The sequence below is a fragment of the Nipponia nippon genome, unplaced genomic scaffold, assembly GCF_047370975.1.
Source record: "Nipponia nippon isolate SJK-2023a ecotype South Korea unplaced genomic scaffold, ASM4737097v1 scaffold_4, whole genome shotgun sequence".
In the NCBI taxonomy this organism is placed as follows: Eukaryota; Metazoa; Chordata; class Aves; order Pelecaniformes; family Threskiornithidae; genus Nipponia; species Nipponia nippon.
Genome location: NW_028262358.1, coordinates 123,569,936 through 123,585,208, shown reverse-complemented (window position 1 = coordinate 123,585,208; position 15,273 = coordinate 123,569,936). Strand labels below are relative to the sequence as shown.

At 46.4% G+C, this 15,273-nt stretch overlaps 1 protein-coding gene across 2 annotated transcripts in view; it reads right to left on the bottom strand.

Moving 5' to 3' along the window:
* Window positions 1-15,273, bottom strand: part of XKR6 (XK related 6) — a 183,381-nt gene that overhangs the window by 15,523 nt on the left and 152,585 nt on the right. For both annotated transcript variants that reach the window (XM_087775528.1, XM_087775529.1), the window contains one exon: window positions 5,975-6,171. In XM_087775528.1, the coding sequence (XP_087631654.1) occupies window positions 5,975-6,171 (197 nt within the window). The remainder of the gene's footprint in view (window positions 1-5,974; window positions 6,172-15,273) is intronic.

The following is a 15,273-nucleotide window of genomic DNA, read 5'->3' as shown; positions in this document are numbered from 1 at the left end:
GATCTAAGGAAAAATACACTGGTCAGAAAAGGGAGGAGGATTTCTGCTTCTGGAGGAAAGGGACTTTGCTTAGGCCTGCACCAGTGTCTCACCCATCCCAAAGAGAGTGCATAGGTGACATGTTGGTCTTTTTTGTACTGAGCCCTGTGGAATCTGATGTCGGTGTAGAAAGGGTGAATCACAGCTTATTTATGATGGGTAACTCTGGTTATAGGACTCTGCACAAATGGGGACAATTTTGTGTACTGAGGTCACAGAGATTTGAACTTGGGGTTTTGGATTGATGTTTGAGCACTGTTGGAACGTGTGTATTTAGTTATACCCAAATTGAAAGACATTGCTGGAAAACAGGCAGCAACACCCCACAACAAGCACTTTCCCCTACACATGGTTTTCCATCCAGCATGGCATCTCCCATCCATAGTCTTCTGTGGCTGCATCTCTACTAGGAATCAAGTATTTACAGGGATTGTTCTCCAGCCCTGAGGCCAGCAGGCACACCCTGGCCCCATCCATACTCCATCTCTTGCCGTCCAAAAGTGGCCACATCTAACCGCCTGCTGAGAATGGCCCCTGGACTGCATTTACTCCCAAGCAGTCCTTGGGGATTGTTTGGCTCAGAGTTAGCTTGTCCAAGCCAAAACCATGTCAGGCCCATGCTAACAGGGCAACAGTGCAATGATGGATGCCCATTGCTGGTGCCTGTCCACTTGCACCCTAGAACTGCATTTCTGCTGGGCTCTGCAGTGGATGTACCTGCTTGGCCCAGGCCAGCATGAAGGATCCTGCACTAACTTCTAGTGCTCCTTCAAGGTTAGCAGTGCTACTTGTAGGATGAACTTTCAGATCTAATGAGTCTCTTCTCCAATTTCAGTGGAGCCATGGGAGTTTTAGTCTCTTCAGTTAGGTTCAGGTCACTGTTGATCACATTTGAAAATCACACCCTTGGACAACTGAAGGCTGAAGGCTCTCTTTCTAACCTGGTTGCTCCAGCTAAGAAGCTTACTTTGATCTTTGGGGCCTGAGTGGGAAGAGGATTAAGAAGTAATCCATTCATTTGTAGTCCTTTAGATATGGCCTTGGTCTTAGATCTCAAACCATTCTTCAACAAGCCATGGTGCCTTGGGATATTTCCTACCTTATGAATATATCTAACAGGACATTTCAGACAGTATGTAGTTCACAGCATATCCATTATTCACAGCATATTATTGGTTAACTATCAGCCTGTCATCAGGGGAAAATTAACTGAGAGATTTATCTCCACATGAGACTTAACTCATTATCACCCACGCAGGAAACCTCCCACTCAGGTGCAGGAGTGTTTAACTTGAGGTTGGCTCATCCCAAACCCACTCAGCTCAACGGGGAATGCCTTCTCTGGGCAGTGAGGACAACGGCTAACCCACCCCTGCTGCTCATCCTCCAATACCCTGCAAAGACCAGTTAAGTTTTCTAAACTAAGTGACAGGGGAAAGCATTTTAGAGTGCCCTTGCAAAAAAGGACAAGCCCTGATCATAAATGGCCTCCAGATATGGCACAGAAAGAGTAAGGACATGATGAAACAGATAGGACTTTGCTTTGGGAGGGACAACAAAATTTGGCTACATCATTTGTGAACTCCACCAGGATAACCCTTCAGCCAGCACACATTTCTACCTGAGATGCCTAAAATCCCTTTCAGCGCCTAACTTGTATCACTCTGAATAAAAAAGTGACTCCCCAGACAGGCTGAAACTAATGTTGCTTTTTCTTAGATATATGAGCAGCTTCAGACTACTTATTGTGGGCTGCAGAGAGTGCAGACACCTCACAAAATCTCAGAGATTTCAACAGGACTTCGCATAACGAAGGCTTACGCTGCAAATCTCTTTCAGATCAACACCAAGGTTATAGAGGAGATGGGCACAGCATTGGTGGATGGACAGTCCTTTTTTGTGGAGGGAAACCTGTGCTGAAAACTGCAGCCTCACACAGGCAAATTCCCAGCAAAACCATTGTGTAGAGCACTCATGACACGAGTGGAAGGACGTTAGAGATTCGGCTAAATCTCATTAAGTCTTGAAGTAGCCACATGAAAAAATTAAGTAAAAGGAAACCTCTTTAAGAGGAGATTTATGCTGAAAAACTGGAATCCCTCTCACCTCACTAACTGCCTAGAAGTTGGGTGTTTCCTTTAAGCTGGTTATATGTGCTCCTTTCCATTCAGTGCAGAGGAACAGGCACATCTGCGGGGTGAAGTGGGTTAAGGATGGCTTATTCTGCGAGAAGTGAGGTGGATTATCTGCTAGGATTGCTTATGAAATGAAGATCTGGGTTGGTGGGCTTTTTTTGTTGTGGTTAATATTACATTTCCCCCCCCACAAATATGCCATGTTATTTAAATCAGGGAAGTCCCCTGGCCAGTGCTGTCCAGGAATCCGAGGGAGATGACCACCATTTCATCCCATCCTCTCCTAAATCTCGGAGATAATTAAGGTGAGTGAGGGACAGGGCTGCGTCCTCTTCAGAGTCCCACCACCTCCTTTTGCCTAACCCTAAGGGTAGGGCTAAATGCATCACCTAGGTTCTGTCTAGATTCCCTGGAGAAAGGCGCTGCTGGAGGGCGAGCATCTCATCTCACCTCCTTCAGGTGCTTTGGACATGGGCAGATCCATGTTTTGGAGGCATCCTTCCTCCCTCACCTTCCATTGACTCTGTTTTGGACCCACATAGGTGTGGCTGTAGCAGATGAATCGCTCACAAAGGGCCTGCATACCAACACTAGCTTCTTCCACGTACATTCAGGAGCTGATGTTGACCCATTTGTCCTGTTTGTCCCAGCACAAAGTACCCCAGCTCAGGCTCTCAGTGTGCACCTTCCAGGTCAGATCTGCTGACCTGATGGAGTACACTGAGTTCTTTCTTACTCTTCTCTCTGTGCTATTTTCTGCTCTTCTCGAGTCATCGGGCAACGACAGCTAAGCCAGGATCTGGTCTGTCTTGTGCTAGGGATATGATGAAGGAACGAATCCTGACCTTCATGAAATCTCTGGGGCGGTTGTCTCAAGCTTTACTGAAGCTGGGACTTGACCTCAAATTCCAGCTCCAGTTCTTCTGCTGCTGGTGGTGTCAGACCATGCAGGAGATGCTAACTCATGGGTGAGCAGGGGCCCATTGGTGAAACCGGTCCGTTCTTTGAGCATTGAAGGAGCAATGAACAGAGGTTCCAGTCAACCCTTTCGAGCAGGTACCTCTCAGGGTAAAATGGTTCTTGCAAGGCATGGTGAGGCTTTTCTTATTTCCACCCACTGAATAGATATGGAAACCAGGAAATTAAGTGTTAGCCTGATTGCATCCTTTCTACTAGTCCTCGCAGTGCTCCTCTACTCACAGCAACCACAATAGGCAAGATCAGCCCTTTCTGTCACCATGCCCCTAAAGATGCTCCGGGTTTCAGTAAAGACCTCCAGTGTATTCACTCTTCTTACCTCAACAGCTACCCTAACATGGGAATGAGGAGAAGAAACCAAAATTTCCTGATAGCCATTCCAGTAACTCTCTTTGTACAGCTCCTTAAATAGGAGGAGGAGACATTATCTGACCCATTTGGAGAAGACTGGAGCCTGGTTTGGCTTCCTCCACGGGGCTTGGCATTGCAGTCTTAAGAGCAGGGAGGGCTGAGGCTTGGAGGAGGGACGTATGCCATATAAAATGGTAAATTTACCTTGTTGTAGCACTAAATGAATCCCTAAGAGACTGTGTGAACCATATGGAAATAGCTGGAGTCTGGACATATTAGCACGGGCTGTACTTAGGTTTATAAGCCCTGCTGTGGGCCGTTTCGCCAGCGTGCATCGCTCAGTGACGCAGCTGATACTGTCCCTGTTCAGAGGCAGAACTGGCCTCTTCCCGTACCGTGTGATGAGCCACGCTCACACAGACATGATGAGCCAGGAGAGACTTGATTTGATTTTTAAACACGCTGCCTTCCTAACAATATCTATCTTCCTTTGGTTTCTGCCTGCTTTAAGGGAAATCTTTGATGCTCCCTTTCATAACGGCTCCTCTCAGCATTTAATTTCCTTTTACATAATTACGTAGTGGCCGGGAGGAGGAGGAAGACAGAAGCACTGAACAGGCATGGAGCAGCTTTAGAAAACCTTGCACCTGAGTCAGGAGCGCTGAGCGAGCTCTGCTGCTCGTATCCATCAGCAGCACCCGCTGCTCAGCGTGCAGCCCTGAGATGCCCGACCGCATCTCCGGCACAGGCAGGGGAGGAGGCAGGGAAAGGGTGCACTGGGGACCCAGAGAGCTCGGCTGCTGGAGTGTGGCAAGCAAAGAGCCCTCCAGGGCTCGGGGAGGCAGGCGGGGACGTGCGCTGCCTTGGAAGAGAGCACAGCTTGCTCGGTGTGGTGGAGGAACGGAGGAACTGCATAGCTGAAGAAGGGGGAGTTGGAAAATGATGCAGCTTGTTCGGTGAATTAGGCAGCCATGCCTGGAAGTGGCAAACTGAAAGAGCCACAGATTTGAAAGCCTAGAGGGATTATTTGGCTGTGTTGTCTGACTTCCAGCACAACAGAGGCCAGCAAACTTCACCCAGTGCTTTCTGTAGCAAGTCCAACAATCTGCATAATGCCCTGGCAAGCCTCTTAGGTTTTGATTTATACTTTTTTAGTAGGGTTAATAATGTTGGAAGCAGCAGGAAAAGGGCGCTGGCAAATGTGAGCAGTTCTAGCAGGAGTTGTAGAAAGGCACGTTCATCATGTCAGCACTTTGGAGGCCTGGAGAGCTTGTGATGAGAGGTTTCAGAAAAAGACTGCATAAATAGGAGAAGGGAGGCCTCTACAAACAACTGTGATGGACATCCTTAAAGTATGGAGGAAAGGGAGAGCAGCCCGACTTACTGATGCTCTAGATAGTGTTGACCTTGGTCCAACCAGCAAAATTTAACCCTGAAGAACTGCCAAGTTCCAATCCCAGCTCCAAGAAACTCCTCAGGTCTGCCAGAAATGACATGCCACAAACAGGCTGTCTTTTGGAAGCACAATCTGAGTGTCATCCCTGGTGTGTGGATTGAGCAGGGGCTGAATAACCCAGCAGCTCATCAGCTGGTACCACTGTTGGTCCTTGGAAAGGATAATTCTCCCTTGAGCTGGTGACTCTTAGGCAGCCAGCATTCCCATGGGCATGGGCTGGTCGAGCTGCTCACCCCAGGGCCGGGACAGGGGCATATGCCTCTTGACTAGGGTGGATGCCCCATGCTCCAGGACATCACTGCAGCAAAGGATGTCAGAACTGGCAAACTCTTCTCTGTGGTTGCTTCCAAGCCTCTGCTCATCTATCTACCTTTGCAATGATACCTGCACTACAACATCTCCGTCCCTACACAATCCCCTACACCGCCTTCCCCCATCTCTTTTCTTCAACTTGCTGAGAACCATGGTGCCAATGACTAAACCTTAATTCCTGGGTACTCTTCAGAAAAGCTCCCATGGCATTTAGCTATTAAAAAAAACCCCTTATAACTACACTTCACACCATCAGAGCACTGCACAGGCATTGAACCATTTGTCCTTGCAACACAAATTCAAATATGGCCAGTTTTATCATCCTACTCATGTAAGGAGGGAAACTGAGGCAGGGAATGATTGTGTTTGCCCAGCGCTAGGTGGCAAATGAATGGTGACACTTGCCATAGCAGCAGAGACTGCCTCCTCCTAACAACACCATCATTTCTTTGGACTGGACTGGGTGTGGAAGAGCTGAATCTCATCTTTTGACTGATACTGTTTGTTTTCGCAGCGGAATGAGCAGAAATTTTACCCAGCGAACGCAGCGCGGAGCTGGAATGAGATTTGTCCCAAGTGGCAGCCCCTTACACACCAGGTTGCGTAGGGCGGACGGTTAGCAATACATCCATCGGCAGCTGAGCATGGGATCGGAGGGGGGAGGCCGGGAGGATGGGGAGGGGGGGACGAGGGGGCCACTTACATGGTAATGTTTCTGCACGGTTCTTTTGGATCATTATGCAGAGCTGTAGCACCAGTTGAGGGGCGCTCTCGAGGAAAGTTTCCAGGAGGCGCAACATATTTACGTCTGCATATTCATACATCATAGCCCAGTAGAAACGCCGCTGGTGTTCCTTCCGCCTCTGGCTCTGGATCCCTAGGTACATAGTTCGGATATACCTGCAGGAAACAGAAGGAAAAGCTGAGTGTGAGACTTTGGTATGCATCAAAACCTGAGGAGGATGGGGCTGTGGGCCAGTTGTTTGGGGAGAGGGAGGTTGTGTGTGTCGGGAAGAATCTGGGGTAGACATAGGTGTCTACACAGCTCTAAAACTATCTCCTGCAAGATCTGAGGACTACTTTTGTATTGCAAGAGTGGGAAAACTTTGACTTCCACCACCCAAATGTGAAGCGTGGGGGTAGGAAATGCTCATGAAACATTTGCACAAGAAAAAAACTCCCTCACTTTGTTTTCATGATGAGCAGAATCTACTGGTCATGACACTCGGTGGTGGCTTGACAGATCATCTAAGCCCCTTTAGTGCTGTAGTAAGGAGCTTCCCTCACAGACCCCAGAGATTTGACCCTATTTCCTCGCAGGTGGGGCAATGAGACACCACCTTCACCTTCAGCACATGTGGGACCCACAAATGCAAAAGGCCACAGCTTGCTACTGGTCAGCTATTGAGACTTTGGGCAATGTTGGACTAGAACGAGGTGCCTGATGCATGGACAGGTAATACTCTGCCACCTCTGTTTCTGTATCAGGTGTGCAAGGAGACCTGCAAACCTCACCCTGGGGACACAACTTCCCTTCAGGGAACCTTTGGCCAACCTTTGTAAATGGAGGTGATCCAGTCAGGGTAGCACAAGGTGCCCAGATGTCACAGGACTTATGCCATTTAAGAAAGGAAGCGTCTCCTAACAGGGTCCTTTCTAATGCTTTCTGATATTAATGATCTAATATTGTGTCTTTTTCCTTCTCATCCTGAGCGGTGGCTGTAACCTTGCGCTCTGAAATCTGTAATGGGAATCATTTCACCTAATGCCGACCCTGAAGTTGGTCATCTGAGCTAGTCAATGGATAGAAATCTCCCCTCCTGGGACCGTTCATCTGTCCCACCTCAGGTGCCAGCATGACGGTGGGATGAAGTGCCTTTTGAAGGCTCTGGGAGGGGCTCACAGCACAAACTGGGGTTTCGCCAAAACGATTAGATCATTCCTTGCCACTCGGGGTGAGATTGCACAGCAAGGAAGAGCAGGAGGAAAGGACCTAAGCCTCGACAGCCTCTGTATCTCCAAATTACGCCCAGGGCCAGGCAGCTGGGAGAGAAGCAAAGGTAGTTCTGCAAGCCCTGCCCTTTCTCAAGCACCGTGTCCTTCCTTCCCGTTCGCAGTTCACAAGCATAAAAGACGAAAAATCCCGAAAGACACAAGGACACAAAAAATGACGCCGGAAAGCCACCAGATGGGGCTCGACACTCGAGAAAATGGTACGCCAGTCACATCCGACACTGGTGACACTGGTGTGACATCCTCAGCAGAGCCCGAGTGGAGTGGAAATGCCTGTGGACCACCATGGATGCCAGTCCTCCTCCCTCTCCCCAACATGCCCAAGTCCACCGCCTGTACGTGGCATTTCCCTGAAAGACCCCAGCCCCAGAAGCTGCAGGATGACACAGGAATCCTGCCTTCCCTTCACGCATGCAAGAAATTAAATAGATGTTGTTTAGCAGGAAAGGCAAAGTTGGGGAGTGTGAGTTGTAATAGCTCAAGGAGAAAGCAGAGAAAAGGAGCATGCAACTGGTTTTTATAATATCAGCGACACACGGCCACCGAAACCCAAGTTAATGGTGCCTATAAGGTGCTGTCCATGGGCAAAGACAGCATCACCTCTGCCAAACTGTTTCCAGAGAGATATTTGCTGAATCTGTCCTGCAGTCTTGCATGGCCTCCCCTTCCCAGGAGCTCCCGTTCCTGCTAGTACATGAAAACTAAGCTCCTTTTCTGAAGTTTAAGCCACTAATTCCTCATCATCCCAGCCACAGACAAGGAGAGGAATTTATTCATTTTCACCCTGCAGCAGTCTTTTACCTGTTTGCACCTAGTTACCATGTAAACCCTCAGTCTTCTTTTCTCCAGACTGAAAAAACCCCAATTTCTTTCAGTCCCTTCTCACAGCTTGCATTTGCTAGACCTCTATTCTTCCACATTGCTGTCCCCACCAGCTGTCTCCAGTTTTTGGTTATTTTTAAGACTGTCTTTACTTTTCTGAGCACTCCAGGGTGGCAGAACCAAACTATAACAATGGAATTGAGTCACTCAAAAAGATTAAGAAGAAACTAACAGAAGGGACACCATGTCCTGCAATGATTTCTCCTTGATCTCTAGGGATCCACCACCATCCACACAGTTTAAGCATGAATGTTTCTCACTGGCCACGGTGAGAGGACATGCCACCTATTCATGGAGGCAGCACGCATGAAAGGACATAAAAATGCATTAGATAAATGTAATGCACTGGTCCTGTCTCCATCAACGGCCAGGACAATGGCAATGACAGTAACACCAAATTCTTCTGGCTGTTGAGCCCAAAGCCTTTTGCAAAGGTCAGCTGTATTGTGCCCCTTCCATAGATGGGGAAACTGAGTCACAGAGCACCAAAAGGGCTCTCCCAATGTCTTCTGGCAGCAGAACCCCGATCTTCTAGTGCTGTCCCCAGTCTCTAAACACCACAACACTGTAAAGCCCAGACCTGCCCAATCTGATCTGTACTGGAAGACCCAGCAGGACAAATCTGTCCCTATCCCACTGCCACACGGGACTGTGACCCTGGGAATCTCTTGGCATAGTTTTGGCCAGCAAAAGGTCACAGCCTCCCAAATGAACAGTGCGTGAGCAAAACAACTCCAAGGACCATTTGCAGCCAAAAGCAAATGAACTAAAAAATGAGAGTCCCTTTGCACTCTCTTTTCAGTCCATGCAAAAATATGGTGCTCTCTCTTTAGCATCCTTCAGACCCAAATCTGACAAAGAGAGGAAAGGGGGGAGCAAAAACCCGTTCCTCCTTGATGACAGTCAATTGTGAGTTTTTAGCAGAGAAAGTGCAAGAGTAACAGGGAAAAGCAGTATTTCGACCTGGTAGGCTTTCAACAACTAATAAATACGTGTCTAATTAATCAATATAAAATTTCACCTAGCTGTAACATTGGTAATGCTTTTTCCAAACATGAATGTACAGCACCAGTATAAGCAGTTTTATTCCAGTATATATATTTCTTCTTTGTGGTATTTTATTTACTTGTTTGAAGGCTTTTTCCTACCTTTACTAACATTGCTTAAGTGTAGACAAACTCTGTGGAAAAAAAAAAATCAATGTCATTTCACCTGAAATTTGTTGTTCTCGGTCAAGCTGGTAGCAAACAGGATTCTATAATTAGACTTTCAAATCCATATTCAGGCCTGATCTTCAATCTTTAGCAACACGATGCTTCCTCTTATGTCAGTGAAAGCCATTCACCGCTCTGTGCTTTTGAAAATCAGGCTAATTTATTTATTTAAGAGCTTAATTTTGGATACAGGAGCTTAACTTGGGCCTTTTATTTTTTGAATGCTGGCTATTTTTACCTACGAGTGTGTGTATTTGTGTGTATGTATGTATTTTTAGTTCTAAGTCCCATCATGGCTTCAAGAGATAGAACTAATTTGGGGTTGGGAGGGGGATTCGAGGCGATTTTCTTTAAATGCACAGAGGATTGGCTGTCTCCTCCGTTCTGGCGGGGTTCCCAGAATTCCTGTTGGTATAATTACCCTCACGCTTATTTACTACGTATGTCGCAGTAGCACACAAAATGCGCGGGGCAAAGTCACTGCTGTCCCTGCGGCAAAGCACGTTTTTAAGGAGCCAAAGCCATCAGCTCCAGATATGTGGTCAAATAACCTTTGGAGACAGCCCCAGGATGCCACCAGGAGGGAGAAGAGGAGATGCTCCTACTATAAAAAAAAAAAAAACAAAAAACAAAAACCCACTCTAAGTGCTCTGGTAAAAGATGCTTCATGTGGATGGCAGTCAGCAGTCTCAGCAAGGACTGTAGGAAATGTCCAGAGATAGGATTATGGAGTCAGAGGCTCTGTATATATCATTAAACAAAGCAGACCAAAGACCAGACTTTGTCCTTGGCCAGCTGGCATGACTGGACTCCACGTGACTACATCCACGCTAGTTGGCCTTGGCCAAAATTGCCAGAGACTGTGCTGACAATTTAACAGAGTGAACTATTACAGGATCGTGCCTGTGCCTTGGCACTGTTTGATTTACAGAGGTGGTTCTGAATATCAGCAGCAGAAAGTGTAGGATGATGCCTCAGGCAAGAGGCTGGCTTGAAACGAAGAGGATGCTGATGTGTAAGAGGGTTGCAGGAGCATGGAAAGGCATGTCAGCACAGGTCCTGGGCTATGTTTTGAGGAAAGAAGAGTCCTGATGGCCTGTCCCACACAACCACAAGCTGACCAAGGTCAGGAATCTCAGACTATATCTACAATAGTCAACAAAGAACAGGGGACTGATCACTTTTCCTGAGGCCAATAGGCCCAGACTGACCACAGAAATGAACTCTCTCATCCTCCAGAACCAGGTAGCTGCCTTCATACTCAGTGTTGGGAACGATCCCTGGCCCCTGTGGAGTCCTGAACCCTGCCCAGGTTATGATTACCTGGGAGAGTGCTAATAAGCCTTGACCAATCTAGTGCTTACACTAACAATTTAGCAGCATGATGAAGTTACAGTGCCCAAGAGCAGGCCTTGAAATTGGCTAGTTTGCTACTATAGGTATATGGAAGGCCAGAAAGGAATAGGATTTGTGGTACTCAGTCCACCCGCAACAACTCCGTGTTGGGAAACTTCTTGACCAAGCACAGCCAAGCCTACTACTGCTTTCAGAGAAGCAAACCCTGGCTTAAAAATGGGACACCATGCTTGAGAAGTCAGAAACAGACCTCTAGGGAAAGGAGGAGCTCAGAAAATTAACTCTGCTGAGTAGGTTGCAACTTACACCTGCAGCACCTTACATGCCCCTTTGGATGAGTAGGATTTATCAAGATCAGGAGGGCAACAGGTACAATACCCTTCCCAGCATCTCATTAACCTCCTCCACTTCTCTCTGGACAACCCTACTTTGCCATGGCAGTATTGTTATATCCTAGGTGTCGTGGTAGCAACACACAACATATGGATGGACACAATCTCCCTCATCATCCCATGGCACCAACCTTCTCCCTGGTGCTCACTCCTGGAAGAAGAGGGGTGGGATGGGGCAAGTTATTCAGCTGATGGCTCACCCTCCTGCCATCTCCTCCGCAGGCACTCCTGCTAACTCTTGCAAGGGGCCACTATCCTTATGCACTGGAGGGCGTTTACAGTTTAAAAGCCCACTCCTTGGAAGGGAGGAAATGAGGACATGCGTAACTGCTTGGCTGGAAGGCTTGCAGCGGAGGCTGCCTGAGCGTACCCTTAAAATGAGGTTATGTAAGGCCAGATCTCAGCTGGAGTGAGCTGGCATCCACAGGGCTCTAGCAATTTACACCAGCTGCAGCTTTGGCCCGCTTTTTTAATTTTAATGAATTACTTTCTTTCTAACAGATATAAAAGGAATATAAGATGCAGCGCTCAAGTAACAGGGGAGCATGAAAGTAAAATGCTGTCTATTAAAAAAATCAAAATCAAACTTACAGTTGCCATCACAATTAACGTGCTCAATAGCAACATTTGTTAGCGATTTTTTTTTCTTTGTTATAATGTTGCAAGTTAGCAATAAGGATTCACAGATGGATAATTATTGTTCCTAGTTCGAGTATCAAAGTAGTAACTGTAGAGCCCCATCCAGGTGTTGATATACCACAGCTTCGTCTGGCTGCTTCCATGGCATCAAACTCCTCCAGAACAAGAAGCTGCATCCAAACCACCTCTAGGGAATGGTTCCTGGCCTGGACTAATCCTTGAAGGGTGTGCAGGACTTATTTACGCCACTGCTAGTTGTCTTGCCCCAAAACTATGCTGGGGACCATTGCTAAACTGGGAAAGATCACTTGCCATCTCAAAAGCAAGAAAGGGCACCATAATTCTTCTCATAGGACTAAGCAAGCAGTACATACACCCTTCCGTTAATCCAGCATCCTCACAGGTCATCCCAACCACGTATGACTAAATCTCTCATCATTCTGATGGCCTTCGTCAGGGCCCTGATTTTCAGAATTGGGATTCTCAGAGCTTTCTGAAATCTTGCCACTTTTGGCACTTCTTCATATGTTTTATACCTAAGAAGGAATAAAATGCAACAAGAAGTGTGTTCATCAAGTGTTTCAGTCCTGCCTTGCAGTTTCTGCCCTCTTCTGCCCAGTAAACATGCTTCAGTGTACAACTACCCCTTACCTGATAATTGCTTCTATCAGCTCCTATTAAACAATTAATAATCTCCATTCCATGCCTTGTCTTGCTTATTGGAGGAGAATGTCACTGAACACGCTTAAAAACCTTAAATGCGTGGTATGACATCATCCGTGAGTTGTGTAGACTAGTAGGTCACAGAGGACACTGTCTTTGGTCTTTCTTTGGACACAGAGTTTATTATCATCTCGGAGCCAAACCTGGAACTCCAATATGAGACTTTATCCACCTCCTCACTTATCACAACATCACTGTGATGCAGCACCAGGCTTAGGAGTCACTCACAACAAGGTTACACAACGGTGATTCCATCAAGGTGAGAAAATTGGATTACTTGGCCAATATTAACATTTTTGAGTTAAACTGTACCACAGTTTACTGCATCAATCACTTTTCATGTTTTCTAGTACCCAGACATTCCTGTTGGCTCATTATTTCCTTATCCCTGCTTGAAAACTTCTCTGTGAGTGAGATTCTCAAAAGCATTAGCCAAGATCTGTTCCCTTTAAAGCCAAAGGGTCAAGTCAAGTCAAACTTTCTGAATCCCCCTAACTCATAGACATGATAGCCTCCACTTCAGGGAAAATACTGGTTTTTATGTGAATTCAAAACCCTATTTTTCAAATGCATGTATTTGAGAAGGGATGATATTTGGACGTCCATTTATATTAGAAAGTCTTGCTTTTTGCAAAATAATATTTGCAACTGAAATATCTACTAGAAAGAATGATAGTGCCAGTATTCTGCTGCTCAGGAGAAACTGTAATAATTTCATATTCTAAGCCAGTTTAAAGCTGGTTTAAGGCACAGATGGTTTTACTATACACCAACCATGAAAGAGGCATCTGATTTATAAAACGTACGTTGGGGAGGATCATATCATAGAGTGACAGAATAATTTAGGTTGGAAGGGACCTCCGGAGGTCTCCGGACCAAGCCCCCCCTCCAAGTGGGGATAACTGACATTAGAGAAGGTTGATCATGGCCTTGTGCAGTTGAGTTTTGAAAATCTCCAAGGATGGAGACTCTTTGGGCAACCTGTTCCAGCACTTAACCACAATCATTGCAGAAATTATTTTCAGCCCAAGATCATTTTCACTATTTAAAGAAAGTCCACAAATCAAGAGTCAATTCCATCAAATAGTTGGAGAGAGACAATAAAATCATGATGCTGCAAGAGTTTTAGGATCCGATTCCCACAGCTTTGATGTTTGCAGGCTGATTTAACTTGTGGCTGATAATTTGGGGGCTCTGATACACAAAACAGGGAGCTGCGATTGATAATTTCAGAGTAACGTTCCCAGCTCCTCTGAAATTATTGCTTTGGTTGCAATGCCAGCTGAATGGGACATATACCTATATCGCCTCCTCCGGGGCATTGTTGATAGTCTTTGTTCAATTCCCTTTTTACTGATGGTTTAAGCAGGTATTTGGGACTGCAAGACCACATGGCAGAGCTGCAGGTGTGCATTTCATCCTGCTGACAAATACCAGGGTCGTAACCTCCCGCAGATGCATGGGACAGAAAACTGGGGCAAGGGCATCACTGCGGCTATAGCTCCAGAGGCCAAAAATGTGTGAGCTGCCTGTACCCGTGTTGCTCAATCTGGGGGGTGTTTCTGGGATTCATCTTTGTGACTATTCTCCTCTTCTAGCTGCAGAATATTTTTCTCTGACTCACAGATTGAAAGATCACAACCAGAAGAAGAGAAACAAATAATAAGAAAGTGCTAGCCCTAAACAGCCCCACTTTCTGGCACTAATTTTCAAACTTTCCCAAATCTGGGCTGTTACTGAAATATCCATGCTAAGCCAGAGCCTGGCCAACACTTCTTTATTTGCAAAAATAGTCATGAACGTGTCATTGGCATATTCATTACAACCCCAATTTTACAAGCAGCTCTGCCCAGCTAGCCTCTGCTTGCCTGCATCCCCATGGGCTGCGGGGTTCCCCTGCATATCCAGGTTGCAGAATCCCTATTTCCAGATCTTTGCTCAGTAAATCAATACAGCATCAGAGAATAGCTTTGTAGTGGGAACTACTACAGTTTCGACCCAGTCTCGTAGGAATCATGTTTATGTTTTTACTTGTCAATTATTTTGTGAGGTGTAGAGTCCTAAAACAGAAAAAAACCCAAAGACCTCTTCAGCACTAGGGTATGAATGCTCTTTTTTGATTTTAATGTGGGAAGCATCTCCATGCTGTGTGAAGGAGCAGGCAGGGGAGCAGGGGCTGCTGGAGAGGGTATCAAAGTGATGGGTGCTGCAGAGATGTCACAGCATCTATCACACGTGGGATGGTCTCGCATCCTAGCACTTAGCCAAATGCCCTTTTATCACAGATTCCCCCCCAAATTAGTTATGAATACTTAAGCCCCAGTCCCTTTCCTATTTTACACATGCTTATTTACTTAAAGTATGATCCGACACCTAGTGCTATCGCCTCCGGCAAAGCCTTCTGTTTTAAATCAAAGCTGTTAAATAGCTTTACACGAAAAGAAAGAAGTTGAACTCAGACTGAATTTTTGCTTCAAGTGTGTTTGAGCTAATAGGGTTTAATGTCAGGGCTCTCCTTTTGGAAATAAAGCTGGTCCCCGTCCAGTAAGCCTTACAGGAACAGATGCAGCTGAAGGCCTTGAAAGTAAGCAGAGGCCTTTTGATTGACTTGTCTTGGCTCCAAGCAAGGGAAGTTTCAGGGCAAATCCACAGAAATGCCTAAGGGCTCCCAAAATGTGAGTATTCAAGGGCATGATGCTACAGGGACACATGGGAATAGCCACCTTGCCCTTTCTATAGGAGGGACCACATTGCAGTATTTAACCCAGATTGTCTTGAGAGGT